The 14,710-nt window shown below is 34.8% G+C and overlaps 1 protein-coding gene across 1 annotated transcript in view; it reads left to right on the top strand.

Annotated features, from left to right (window-relative positions):
• The window catches only part of LOC149533652 (glycerophosphodiester phosphodiesterase GDPDL7-like), a 130,930-nt gene that overhangs the window by 72,350 nt on the left and 43,870 nt on the right, over window positions 1-14,710 (top strand). Inside the window, exons 2-6 of the mRNA XM_089807086.1 lie at window positions 1,954-2,250; window positions 4,262-4,368; window positions 4,805-5,306; window positions 7,240-7,278; window positions 7,390-7,680. Of these exons, the coding sequence (XP_089663212.1) occupies window positions 1,954-2,250; window positions 4,262-4,368; window positions 4,805-5,306; window positions 7,240-7,278; window positions 7,390-7,680 (1,236 nt within the window). The remainder of the gene's footprint in view (window positions 1-1,953; window positions 2,251-4,261; window positions 4,369-4,804; window positions 5,307-7,239; window positions 7,279-7,389; window positions 7,681-14,710) is intronic.

Genomic DNA, 14,710 nt, shown 5'->3' with positions numbered 1-14,710 from the left:
AGAAGAAAAATTCTTACCAACAAACAATTGGGGATAATCTCAATGAAAAACCTTCAAAACATCACATAGACAAGAGTACACACAGAACAATTTGGAGATATGAATTGTTTTCATGATGCCTCATCAATGCGTTAAAACAAAGAGGATGTGCCTACAAATCCATGAGAAAATTCTGCAGGGTTGCCACAATTTTGTGATGTCAAAATTGAGGACAAACACCTTTCAAGCTCGTGAGAGACGAAGACCTGACATACCCACTATGAAGCACACCACCTTGAGATGGAGCACTCGTGAGCGGGAAGGTGAATTTGTGGTCCCCAACTTGGTGGAGGGAGGTAGATTTCATACCCTTATCAATCATGTCACTCATTGGGGGTTAAGCCTCATGGTATGGGAGGTTGATTTGTGCTCGTAGGCTTGATCAGGCAGTATGGAGTGCCTCTATGGTGAATTGACGGATTGAATTGGCTTATGATCCTATAACACGCAATGGTCCAAGGGGCGAATGAGTGCCCTTGGGTGTGGGGGGTTCTCCAATTATGCCAAACCACAATGTATATCGTGGGCTAGGGAACAAATAAATGCTCTTTGGTTTGAGGTTTCCCTTCTAGTGTTTCAACCCATAATGGACAGCCTAAGCCCTACCAGTGCTCTCATGGTACACAAGGGAATCTTATCTTGAGTTAGCAGTTTGTAAAAGTTATAACAAATTCAATTATTATAGGAATCGAATTGAAATGGCTATTGCTTATTTGGATTTCAATGCGAATGATATATATGAATGTCATGATGGGTACTAATGATTAGTATAATGATGAATGATTTAATATTCATTTTTAGTGGCTAATATTGTGTTTAGGACCTACCCATGCTCTCATGGTACAAAGGAATCTTATCTTGAGTTTGCAGTTTGTAACAGTTCCAACAAATTTCTAATCAGACTATTATAGGAATCGAATTGAAATGGCTATTGCTTATTTGGATTTCAATGCGAATGATATTTATGAATGTCATGATGGGTACTAATGATTAGTATGATGACTCATGATTTAATGTTCATTTTCAGTGTCTAATATTGTGTGTAGGACTTAGACAAGGATTTTTCTTAAAGAAGGCGTTTCAATGTAAAGTTATATTCGTTAAATTATTGTATATCTATTTTAATTAATTGAAACCAAGGTTCTAGTGCAAATTTTAGGAATATCCCAAATGGGGACTAAATTTTCTGTTTTACTTTTTCATGCACTACATTTCAATTTTAGTTAGTAATCCTGTCAGACAAAAAGGTAGGAGAAGCCTGTATTGAGCTCTTTTTAGGACAATCCAACTACTTAAAGTTATTGGAGTGAGTGGGAAATAGTACCATTTTCCATTTTTCATGCATTTCATTTCAACTTTAGTTAGTAATCCTGTCAGACAAAATGGTAGAAGAAGCCTGGTGACTAAATCTTCCATTTTATTTTTTCATGCACCATATTTCAATTTTAGTTAGTAATCCTGTCAGAAAAAGGGTAGGAGAAGTCTGTATTGAGCTTTTTTTTAGGACAATCCAACCACTGAAAGTTTTTGGAGTGATTGGAAATGGTACCATTTTCCATTTTTCATGCACTAGATTTCAACTTTAGTTATTAATCCTGTCAGACAAAATGGTACAAGAAGCCTGTAATGAGCTCTTTTTTAGGACAATACAACCTCTTTAAATTTTTGGAGTGATTATGAAATGGTACCATTTGCTTCAAATTATATAACCTTTTTTTTCCTCTGCTTAGATTTTAAGATTTGTGAGATTCTCCTTCCCATATCAGGTGAAGAGTCACTATTTCCAGGTCATGGTCTTGTTTGGACAGGTTTACAATAATAATTTGGAAATTCTTTTTTTAAAGTCTTTTCTTGCCAGGGCAAGGAGCTATTATTATTATATTCTGGATGCTAACAGATTCTTCCATGGTGCAGGTCAAGAACCTGTAGTCATAGCTCGTGGTGGACTGTCAGGACTTTTTCCTGATCACACTTCTTTTGCATATCAAGTGGCATTGAATGATAGCCTTCCCAATGTTGTATTCTTCTGTGATCTACAATTAACTCAAGATAATGGAAACATATGCCGCACAGATCTACGTCTGGAGAACAGTACAAATATTGCAGATATATTTAAGGATCGGAAAAATACTTACACAGTTAATGGGAAAAATATCACAGGATGGTTTTCCATTGATTTTACTGCTGAAGAAATTCTGAGCAAAGTTTTGGGTATGAAATGAAAATCCTTACCTATATGTTTCCTACCTGTTTAATCTTATTATTGTGTTGATTTTTATTCTGTAGTGGATGTGAATAGGGATAAGGATCATTCCATTATTCACGAATTTAGGGGTGCTTACTTCTATTGTCAAGTCATATAATAATAACTGTTAATGTATGTAAGTGCATCGGTGCAAGCACTGTTGTTGTTTTTCCATTCAAACATGAATTATAATTGGAATCTCAGTTATATTATCTTAAGAAAGCATATTCAGGATTCATTGTCTCCTTTAGTTAATTTTTAATTAATCACATAGAATGTGCCTTGTTTGGATGATTTAACCATTATTCAAAATTCCTTGAACCATATAACAGGATACACAATACAGTATAAAACTCGATGATTTCCTGGCCTATTAGACATTAGATACAACTCCTTTTCTAGGAAGTACAATGGTTTTTCAGCAGGTGACACCATTATGTAATGATTTTCAAACAAGGAGTGCAATTGTGACACTCTTTGCTCTTTCACTAGGTTCCAGGTAATCAACTGGGTCATATGGTTTCATTGTTCAGAAAAAAGCAAAAAAAATGCAACCTTAGCAAACAAATCAGAATTAGAAATATCTTATCTGGGGGTGACCATTACAAATCCCTTAGGTTATTTTAGGGCATAACACAATTATCTGTTGTATTTATTTTTTACGATACTTTGTGTAATTGTCATTTTATTTAATTCATTTGAATGTGAAAGCTTTAGAATATAGACCTTCCTACTCGTTCCTTTTGTCTAGCTTCTTTTGTTGCTTGATAACATTTTAGGGTATTTTTTAAGTTAGTTATAATCAATAAGAATGTCCCCAAACCGCTATAATCTTAAGTAAAATACTAATAACGTTGACATTGCAATTGAATTCAGTTAGTGCAGGTGTTGTTTACAGTTTTAGTGGCAGTTTATAAATAGATGCATAAGATCACAGCGAACTGTTGTTTTTCTTTATTGGCCTCACAATCAATGCAATGGCTTTAAGCAATACATCCTTGTTAAAACTGATTTTTCATGTATTGGAATTCGTGTAAGTATTAATCAGCTGTTAGATTAATTTCTGTTCACTTCCTGCACCTTATCGACATTCCTCTATGATGCATTTCTAGTGCAATTTTTCACTTGAACAAGTTGATTTTTGTCTTATACTATGGCATATTATTTTGACAGCGTGAAGGCTGGGTCTTTAATTTATAACCGGCTTTATCTGGCAACATTGTAATCAAAGAGACAAAATCCTCTTTGTAACAACTGTGCTGTTTCACATGCCAAAGAAATCTTTAAAAATCCGGATAACATGCCAATAATGTTTGCATGATTTGAGATTAAATACAGGTCACATTTCTATAGAGAGGAGTATTAAAAAATTTGATTGCTTGCAGAAGATATTGAACGATTATATTAAGGGTAGAAAATTATTTGCACTCTTTACTGATTGTCGAGTTAATGGTTATCAACTTGTGTAAGCATCACATGAGAATGATAGCCCCTAGAATCTCAAAATTAAAAGTTACAGTGTAATACTGTACACGTCATTGCATTACCAATTCCAGTGATTGTTTATACATTATCGTTTAACTTTTTAAGGTTGCAAAGGAATCTGAGAGTAGGGTGAGGCTAAATGTTTAAAAGTTTTTTCATTGTTGTTTTCTTGAATGTAATTAGTTGTTAATTGTATAGACATACACAATTTAGTGTTATGTTTATATTACTCGTACATGATTGTTCTAACTTAATAGAATGGAGAGTGCTTTGACTAATACTATATGTTTAGGGTAGAACCTGACTTGTGGTACCAATTTAAACTTCAGTGTCGCAAAAAGAGGTTCATATAGAGAACAAACATACATGTTTCAGTTCCTATGTACATTTGTTATTATGACTCTTCAAAAATGGTGAGATGATAAATTTCGCTTCTGTATCTTATTGGAACACCGAATGACTTTTGTTATTGTTCTGAACTTGTATATACAGCTCGACAAGCAATTTTGTCCCGTCCTCCTCAATTCGATAATTTACCAGTTCTTCCTGTAGAAGGGGTGGATGTTCTGAGTCCACCTGCTCTCTGGTTGAATGTACAGGTATTTTTTGCATGCAAGCTAAGCTATTGTTGAATAATCAGATTGTAGAGGATTTTTACTTGACAGTTTATTAGAGGCTGACTTTCTTTCAGCCATGAAAATAAAATTTGTCTTGATCATCTGTTTGTTTTTTAAAATATTCCACAATTGGTTCTTAGATAACTCTATGTTCTTAACATGTTTTGACTGTATTAAAATGAGCTAGCATCTTGAATAGGTGTTAAACTATGCATTTCTTGATATTTAGGTTTTTGAGCACTTTATTGTATTACAATTTTAATTACATTGAACTAGCTTGGTAGTGTGGTGAAAATTTGACCTTCTAGTTTATGTCCAAGTTTGTAAATACTTTTAAGGTAAATCTACATTGTGAATGAAACTGAGATTAAATTACTTTTCTGTGGGTTCTCATACTTTTTTTTAATGGTTTTGACAGTACTCTAAGTTTTATGAGGAGCACAATTTAAGCACCATACAGTACGTTCTATCTGCAGCAAAAAGAATTAGCTTTGAATATATTTCTTCCCCAGAAGTGGAATTTTTAAGAAGAATTAGAAAAGGACTCCGGAAGAGCAAGTCAAAGTTGGTACTGAGGTTTCTAGACAAGGAAGATATTGAACCATCAACGAACAAAGCATATGGCACCCTCTTGAATAATTTAACATTGCTGAAGAGCTATGCTTCTGGAATTTTAGTTCCCAAGGAGTACATTTGGCCTCTTAGTGATAATTATATAAATACACCTACTACTCTAGTGCAAGATGCTCATAAAGAAGGGCTGGAAGTTTATGCATCCGATTTTGCAGCTGATGAATTTGGTTTGAGCTATAACTATAGCTATGATCCAGTAAAAGAGTATTTGCAGTTTGTGGACAATCTTGAATTTTCTGTAGATGGTGTGCTAACAGATTTTTCTGTAACAGCATCAGAGGCAATAGGTAGAACTTCCATTTTCCAAATTATTGATATCGTTCTTTTTATGAATGAATCCTTATGATTATGTTGAGAATATGTTCATTTAATAAGCGCATAATGTGGACAGGATATTTGATTTTTCTCTTTTGAATAAATAAAGTAACTATGTAATGTGCAGTACTGTGGAATTTTGATACATACTAAGTAGTCTGCCTATAATCAGTTCATTTAATTTTATGAAGTGCAAATTTTCATTCTTTAAATCATTAATGAATGATTTAGGGTCAAACCAATCAGGGTTTATTATTCTAGATGGATACTAATTTTGTTTGACATTGGATATCTGTAAGAAAAGAGACATTGCCTGCATTTTAACATTTATAACGTGTTGATAAAAATTATGAAGTTTTGAAATGTGTCTTTGGTCTATCCAGTGAGTAGTTTATATCAATTGCACACAATTTCATTTAGTTTATCCACTGAAAGATAGCTCTATTTTGGACCTTTTCTGGGTATCCATTTTAGCGAAGCATTTGGACTCGAGGATATCAAAGGAGGTCCTCTTTAAACTCCAGGTCACTAGCAAGCAGATGTCCAAAGGTATAGTCTGTGAAGAACGTCCATTACTGCTTTTGGTTTAACATGTGTCTCTAAATTTTGTTTTTACTGTCTAAGCGTCTCATTACTCTGTCATGATTGATTTATAAGGTCCATCAACATTATTTGAGCATACACATCATAAAGTGAGTAATCAATTTCTACTATATCATTCAGCTGACATTTGCAAAAGATTTATCTTTGTAATCATTGCAAAGTTTCAATCCTATTGAGGCACATTTCAATGCTACAATTCTTACCATGCTCTTCAAGGTGTTTAGTTTGACTTTACTGTTTAGTTACACCTCGGTCTTCAACTAGCCATTTTCTGTCAAGCAATTCAATAGACCCACTCAATATGGGAAGATTTACTCTGTGAAATAAATTTCTAGCAAGCAGTGGGTTGTCAAATGATGTTACAGTGCGAGCTGGAAATGCTGTTGTGCAAGGTAATATTTGTTTTCTATCACCAGTGAACCTATTGGAAGACGATCCTGGTTAATTAATAAGAGTTCTTATTTCTCTTTCTTCCAGTGACCTCATTAATTGGATTTGTGAAGAATTAATTTTTTCCAAAAAAAATTGAGCCAGAGCCCTATGGATTATCAAAAGTTGTAAACTAACGGAGTGGATGCGATCAATAGAAATGCCTGTAAATCAGGAATTTAAAAACCTGGCCTTTTTAATATTTGCAATTAGAAAGAATACAGACTGGAAGGAAAACCAAATTGATACATTGTAATCATTTAATCTTTGTAATTTAAAAATTTGGGTGATGAAATCGTCAATGTGCACTGGCTTTGCCTGTACATTTTCTGATGTGAGACTGTATAGGCTAATTAGTGGAATGCATTTTCAAGTTAGTTGTTAATGGTGGCACTTTTACCAGTAGTAGGCCTGCACAAGCTTGTTATGATCAAGTGACACCATCAAATGAAACAACTGCATGGGCATGCAGTGTACTTATTGGGAGAAACCTTGACATAACGATCAAGCATATAAATGGTGCAGGGACTTTTTTGGGCACAGGGTCTGGTGATCAACAGGACAATACTTTTAGAAAGTACAGACAAACAATTCTGGCATTGTCTCTTAAATGTTTTCTTTATCCATGTACAAAAGTAGAATATTGAGTTTCTTTCTTTTTATGCTTAATTATTTTGTTGCTAGGTTCTTTATGGTTTCATCAATGATGGCAGAACCCAGCCAACTCAATTATCATGTAACTGAATCTGAAGGTCTGATGGTTAAATAAGATTGCCTTGCTAAAGCTGTCCTATTGCATGTAGAGTTGATGATTTTTTTAATTGAGATCTCTTTTTATACTTAATCTAAAAAATATGCTCTTTCCTGATGCAGCTTGCTATGCTCACAAGAAGAGAAATATATCCATCTCAGGTGCAATGTTAATTTTCACTTTCATATGTTTTGTAGATGCTTTGGAGAGAGGGAAAGAGAGAGACTAGGTATATTTCAATGCTGATTATATCTTCCTCTTGCTGGTTTTAGGAAAGCCGCTTATCATATCAAACCATGGAGCGAGTGGGGATTTCCCAGGTTGTACAGATCTTGCTTATCAGGCAGCTATTAAAGATGGCGTTGACTATATTGATTGCACTGTACAAATGACAAATGATGGTGTTGCTATTTGTAGAGAATCCCCAGATCTAATTTCTAGCACAAATGTGCTATCAGATTCATCATTTTATCCTTCACATCTGGAAGAAGTTTCTGATATTCAGAAGGACAAAGGCATTTTCACATTTAATTTGATGTGGAAGGAAATTCGAACATTGAAGCGTAAGTTTAGGCTCTATTGTTTTACCTTTAGCACTTAATAAATTGAAAGGTACAGTAGCTGTTAGTTGTTATTTTCTGTAATACTTTGGCTGCATTTTTCCATGAAATGGATCATTCTTGTCTTAGAGTATATTTATAATATCCCTTGCTAATTCTGATCTCAAAACGCTGATTAGAGGCTCAAGGAATATCTTCAAACACTTTCCATTCAACCTCTTTGCTGTTTCAACGTTTCAGTTTGATAATGATTGCTTGACATGATGTCAAATGTAATTTAAATGCTTTCAAATAGTTGCTAAGATGTCTAGGTAAAGAACCAGAATGCAAATGCAAATCTAATTGTCTGTTGAATGCATATAGATGACCCACACAATGTAAATATGCCTTACAACAGCTAGACATTAATATAAATAGTTGGCATGCGAATTAATTATGAGAGGACAACTTTTGACATTCAAACTCCTTGCGACTATAATGGTATAAGAATGGAATAAGATTGCTTACAAACTGAAATGACAAGCAAATCTTGGCTTACAATGATGTGTTCAATGCAAGTACCAAACTGCTATATAATAATGCAAGAATTTCAATGGATTGATAATGAATATGCATCTATATCACCGTTGGCATTTTAATAAACGCTTAGCATGCAAACTAGAAATAATATGGCAGAAGAATAATGACGTATTTTATTGATAATTCTCACGCCAAATAGTTACAAAGATATAACATGCAGCTCCCAGAATTTATGAGAGCAAATTAGAGAACCTGATATGTAAATGCCTGCTGCAAATGATGATCTCCAGTCTACAATGCATATAATCTGCCAATCTAACAGGTCTCTTCTGTAGCAATATACCAATTAATTACTAGATTTCCTGAAGTATAACCGCAGCCAATGTGAATCTTGTTGTATGCTGTAGATATACCTTCCAATCCTTCAAACCCCATGTTGGTTCTTCCCCTGTAAGTTCGAAATGGACTCCTGAATGAAGCCCACACTATGGCAAATGATTCAGTTGGTCTCCCACAAGCTCAAAATTGCGTAGACAATGAATAGTTCCATTCTTCACTGTAGAAAATGGATTGAAACCTTTGTGTATTTCTACACTCATCTTTTACCTCAAAAAACATAAGTCAAATAACATTCACAATGAAAAACATTTGATTTTTTGAGTCCTTTTATAACCTCAGACTCCTCAGTAACATTTAAACCACTTTGAAGTCCACTTTTAGACGTTTTAAATAACTTTATATCATCTCCACATTTTAAGTAACTTTATATCATCTCCATTAAAATTGGTGCTCAATATTATTCCTCATATTATAGTCATTAAATGTTCTCACTTTATACTTTGACTTTATGATATTAAATCCCCGTCAATTATAAAGTCACATGAAGTCAATATAATATTCCCTTAAAATAACCATTATTGAATGATTCTGACTTCATCGCTGGCTAACCCATTGCTCCCACTATCAATTTGGATGACTTACTATAAATATTGCGTCCCTCAAAATGGAACTAGAAACCTCTGAATATCAATGCCTCAGAACAAATAAAAATTTGGTGAAATATACACTTACAACGGCAGCCTAAAGAGCTCCAAAAATCCCAAACTGGACCCTCTAATGCACCATACTAGCCTACGAGGGTCAAAAGAATAGGGTAATCCCTTGAACTCTTATGCTTACAAAGAATGGGAACATTATGATGTATTTTGATAGTGCTTTCTATGTACACTTTTTGGTAATAATTTTATCTAGGGGTTAGTGTATACTTTTCAGTGATAAGAGTATAGCTCCATTGGTAGTAACTTTACTAGCTTTGGAAGTTGCTTTTATTTTAAGGAAATCTTCCCTGGGCCTCATCAACTTGAGGTAACATGGATCAGGACTCAAAGGTTATTAAAATATTTTTGTGACTATATCTTCTCTCTGTCTCTGTCTCGGTCTTATTGACTTTCTCTTGGTCATTGTAATATTAACTTTATTTTCTTCCTTTCATTTCTTCTTAAGTTTCATGATAAATAGAAGTTCATTGCTCAGGGATCTAGGCTCACATTTACTATTGTCTGTATAAAAGAGTCATATGATTTGAGATTTGCTATTTGGAGATAATTTCTTGCAGTCGGTGGAGAAAGTCCATACAACTTTCTATCATATCCTCGAAATTTGTCTTAAGATGCTAGGATAAGAAAGACTCATGATTAGAAACATCCAAATGCAACATTTTGGCACAGATATTGATCCCAATATAGTATTTACAAGCTTGTAGAATTTCTCAACTTACGGTGTTCTAGAATTGTAGTTATGAAGGCTTCAAATTTATGTTACGCACTTAATTGTTTTAAGTAATTAATTATTGGTATGGATTAGGCTAAGATAAATAACTATTTTGTGTGTCGAAATTGAACCTATTATAAGCCCTGAAATAGCCCTTTTACAAGCCTAAGATCTTCAATCAATTCAACAACACGAATGAGGCTCTAAATCAAGTACATGCAAACAAATATGCAACATATACCTTACTTTGTTTGCTTACATAATTATATTGTTTGCAACCCTGTTTGGAGGGGGGGGCGGGTGGGGGTGGTTGGTGAATCAGTATACAATCACATAATCACATTTTCAAAATGCAACTTAACTTTTGAGAACTATCCAAATGCAAAGAATACAAGAACACAATTTTTCTCTGCAAACCCTAAAAGGGAGAATATTGCGGCAGTATGTTTGCTTTATATAAATAACAATCTCTTTACAGTTTTAGAGGCACCAATCCCTCATCCAATTTGGGAGTGCCAACTCACTGGAGGTGTCAATCCCTCATTCATTTTGGAACAAGAATTAATAACATGAGTTAAAACTTTCTTCCATATCTGCAATAATAGTCAAACAAATCTGCCACAAAGGGATTACAATCACCTCTTCAAGATCTTTTTGCGTACTCCTTGAATCTGATTAAAGTCTGCTATATTATTTTTCACAAATCTGCCGTATGGTTTTTTACAAGTTGCTTATAATGTAATCTTGAATTTATTTCAAGAAGATTACAGTTGCTTCATATAGAATCTGCCGCTTGAATCTATTTTCTTCTCAAATTGGTGTTGTGACCATTTCACACCATCACCCCATTGCAAATGGGAATCCTTTCTTTTGCTTCATGGCAGGGTAGTTTTCTTAGTTGACCTTCGGTGTCAATCCTCGAGTCAGCAGGCTATATTTGAACAACTCTAGGTGCAAGTCTTGTCAAATGGAGAGTTGAACCACAGAGAGAGTGGAGTTGCTAATAAGGCATACAATACTTGAGAGTTCGAAGAATGGAAGTAAGCCTTAGTTGAAGGTTTGATAGGAAGGATTTCTAAGGATTGATTTGAAGTACAAATTCTAATCTTTAAAATTAAAAGAGAAGAAAATCTGATTCGGAATTCAAGTTGAACTCTGGTGAAGAAAGAGAGGGCTTGAATCCAAGGATTGTGAAATCAAGATGGCAAAATGGATGAAATCTGAGCATTGAAGCATGAGAAATAAGATCTCAACATTCAGATCTGACACAAACATGACTGAAATCAGAGAAAAAGATGATAATGGGGAAGTTTGGACAAGAAAAGGAGGGGAATTCCAGTTTCAGAAGGAAGAGACCCCAACACTTAACATTTGTTGGCAGCCTTCAAAATGTTTTAAGAGGTTGTCGGACTCTGATCACCCCTTGTAACTGGATTTCCAAGGGAAGATCAGATTCCAACCTCCCCTTGGAATTCAAATTCCAGCCTTCTCATACCTGACTTCAAACATGACGGCAATTTCAACCATGTCTTGATTCTGCCCAAGACTAGGGGCTGCTCAAAGAGGTCCAATCTCTCATGGAGACGAAATTCAATTTCCAAGATGATGAGAAATCAAAACTAAGTTTGTGAGCAGGAAATTCAAGTGAAGCTTTCTTGGAGTTTGACAATCAGATTTCAAATTGAAGTGAGATTAAGATCAGGCCTTTGAAATTCAATCAACGCTCAACAAAAATCAGATCAAGGAGCATCAGATTGAGCTCAAAAGAGGAGAACAAAATCATGGAGGGCAAACAAGAAGTTTTCGTTGGGTAACTTAATGCCAAATTGTGGAAAAGGAAGAGTTCTAACACATGGTTGGAATCCGACCAAGTGTTGGAACACAAGTTCCAGCAGAAAGGGAGAATCCGAACAAGTGTTGGAATTTTAAGTTGTAACCCATGTCAAAAACCTGCCTAACATTAAAGCTTGTACAATTCGACTATAGAGATGTTTTTGACTCCCAAATTGATAAAATTGCTAAGTCAAGTTAGCCTAAGAGGAGAAAAACTAATTAAAATTGAAATTAAATTCACATCAAATTGAAACGTTTGGAGGATGGAGGGAATTAGAGTTTAAAATCTCCATTTTATTCCTAACTAGGTCAGTCGAGTTAAGAGTTGTACCTTTTGGCCTAAAATGCCTATGAAGGAGAGGTGGTGAAATTCATTTCACCACCAAAACCATTCGACTTAAGTACTTAAAAGAAGAGCAAATTTCAAAGGGCGAACTAGTTAAAGGAGTCATATTTCAATCTCAATTTAGGGGGAAGTTCTTATCAAGAAAGGGCAGTTTTTAAAATATCCAACGATAACATTTGGCATTCGCTTTGTTAGGCCATTGCAAGAAGACCCTCACAAGAGACTATTTGATGAAACTAAGAAATTGATAAAGAAGTATGGCTCATGGTATATTTAGTTTCTAAATTTATAAGAGTGTTAAGAAATTCATTGTGTCCCAAAAGGCTTCCGATATATTCAACAAACAAACTATTGGTGATGGAAGTTTCAAGACAATTTCTCACATATGATAAAATCAGAAGCATAAACAAAAGCATGGGGTTATGTTTCTAGTTCATCTTGGGAATTCAATGGAAACTTGTCCATCACTTCAAGTAGTTGAGCAATGAAGAAATAATTTGATCATTATGCATTGGGTTCCTATCGTGCGAGGAGGAATTTTGATTCATGTAAGTAGACTAGGAAGGCTTATGGAAACAAACAACACTTAGAAGAAAATTGGACAGATGTTGCTAACAATTTCGAGGCGAGAAAAAAAATGTTAAGCGTGCTTAGGCTGGAGTAGTACTGGGATGGGTGACCTCCTGGGAAGCCTTGGTGCTTCACCCCTGTGAGCATCACCTAGATCCAATGAGTGCTAAGTGTTCCATTTATTCTCATGAGAGATGGATTCATGTTGAATCACTACTCATGAAACGTAGGTCAATGAGTTTGACTCAAAATCACACAGTTAAATCCTGATAGCAATATCACAATTTGACTTGCTGTGGAAATTATCTCCTACTTATCAAAAAGAATGTTGTCAAGATTAACCACGGAGATGATTAGAAGTAAAAGTGATCAGCTGCTCAGGTTTTTGATCAGTAAAAGGATGCTGACAACTTTATTAAAAAAGATTTTATGACAAAAAATAGTCAAGAGTTAGAACCCATTGATTGGTTCAAAGATCATGAATTGATTTGAAGACTTTAATGAACCAATCACACTCTTCACTTAAGAATGGTTGAATAAAAAAATGTAAAATTTGAGGAAGAGAGGAATCCGATGGACTTGTGAATCGATATAGGATGTGGAAGAGCTTGAGGAAGAATCACTTGAATAGCCACACGAAGTCAACGATAAGCAAGAAGGCAAGAGTAGCAAGAAAGGAAAAAAGAGACAAAGCTTCACAAATTGAAGGCATAAAAATGAAGGAGACATAAATTCAAGGATCACCACCCAAGAAGCAAAAATCAAGCGTCACTCAATTGAAAGGTAATGCTTCTTCAACACAAGACAATATCACACCCACCAAAACTAAGGAAGCACCTCGAGAAGTTGTGATAGAACCAGAAGCTAGTATAAGTCCAAGTTTCGACTATTCTCCATTGGATCAACAAGAGCAAGAAGAGGATTCTCCTCCACAAAGGAGAGAAGGTCTTTTGGACAAGCATGATAATGTGATCAATATTGATGATATTCTTGAAGAAGGTTAAATGGGTTTCCTAGATGGAAACTTGAATAAGAACATGACTGTGACACCAAAAGAAAGAGAAAATCAAGATGGTGTAATCAAGGAGATAAAGATCAAGAAGAAGGAGAACCAAACAATGAATTGGGAGAGTGTATTGTAATAACCCACCTCTAATCTGCCCTCAAGAAAATGCTGATGAAAAACTCAAGGAATTTCATCAAACAATTCACATGCAAGGGACGTATGACTGATATAGTATTTCAGCTAGCTTCAAATGACTTTTTCTTCAATTTGCATCAATGAAAATCTTGTGCTAGAAGACTACAATGGACTACACAATGACCTAACATGAGTGTGCTACTAATTTTGACAATATTCAGTGCATATATATGATCTAAGCATGAGAAATGAACACCTATAGCCAACTGGCATTTTTACAAACAGTTGGTATGCAAACTAACTAGCTGATAAATAATGATATTAAATTGCTTAAATGGCACCAGCAACTATTATCTTCTTAATTGCAATGAAAATTACAATGCTCATGAAATATGGCCAAGACTTTGGCATTTACATGGATTACAAAATGATAATGCTGGTATAATGCACACTTATAGCTGAAAGCTTATAACACCCTAAAAAAACAATACATAACAAAGAACCTGGTTGTAGATGGCTGTAATAATTTTCTCCTATGCTGCCCCTTCTACTTCGCTTTTTTCGAACTGCTTTTTCACACCCGCTTTTTCAGCTTGCTTTTTCGGTTCCGCTTTTTTCGGACTGCTTTTTCGGCCTATTTTTTTGGTTCTGCTTTTTCGGACTGCTTTTTCGTATCTGCTTTTTCAGACTACTACCCTTTTGAATCTCAAGACCATATCTTTCAATGGCGTCAAGATTTTCAGCTTGAAGGGATTTCGTCCTTCAAACTATTGAGACATAATCTCCAACAAATTTTCCAATTTATTTGATATTTCCAAGGATGCCTAAATGAGAGCTGTCCTCTTTCTTTTAAT

The sequence above is a fragment of the Cupressus sempervirens genome, chromosome 10 (genome assembly GCF_028749045.1).
Source record: "Cupressus sempervirens isolate cs-2001-9-10 chromosome 10, ASM2874904v1, whole genome shotgun sequence".
NCBI lineage: Eukaryota > Viridiplantae > Streptophyta > Pinopsida > Cupressales > Cupressaceae > Cupressus > Cupressus sempervirens.
This window is presented reverse-complemented; position numbering and strand designations above follow the sequence as displayed.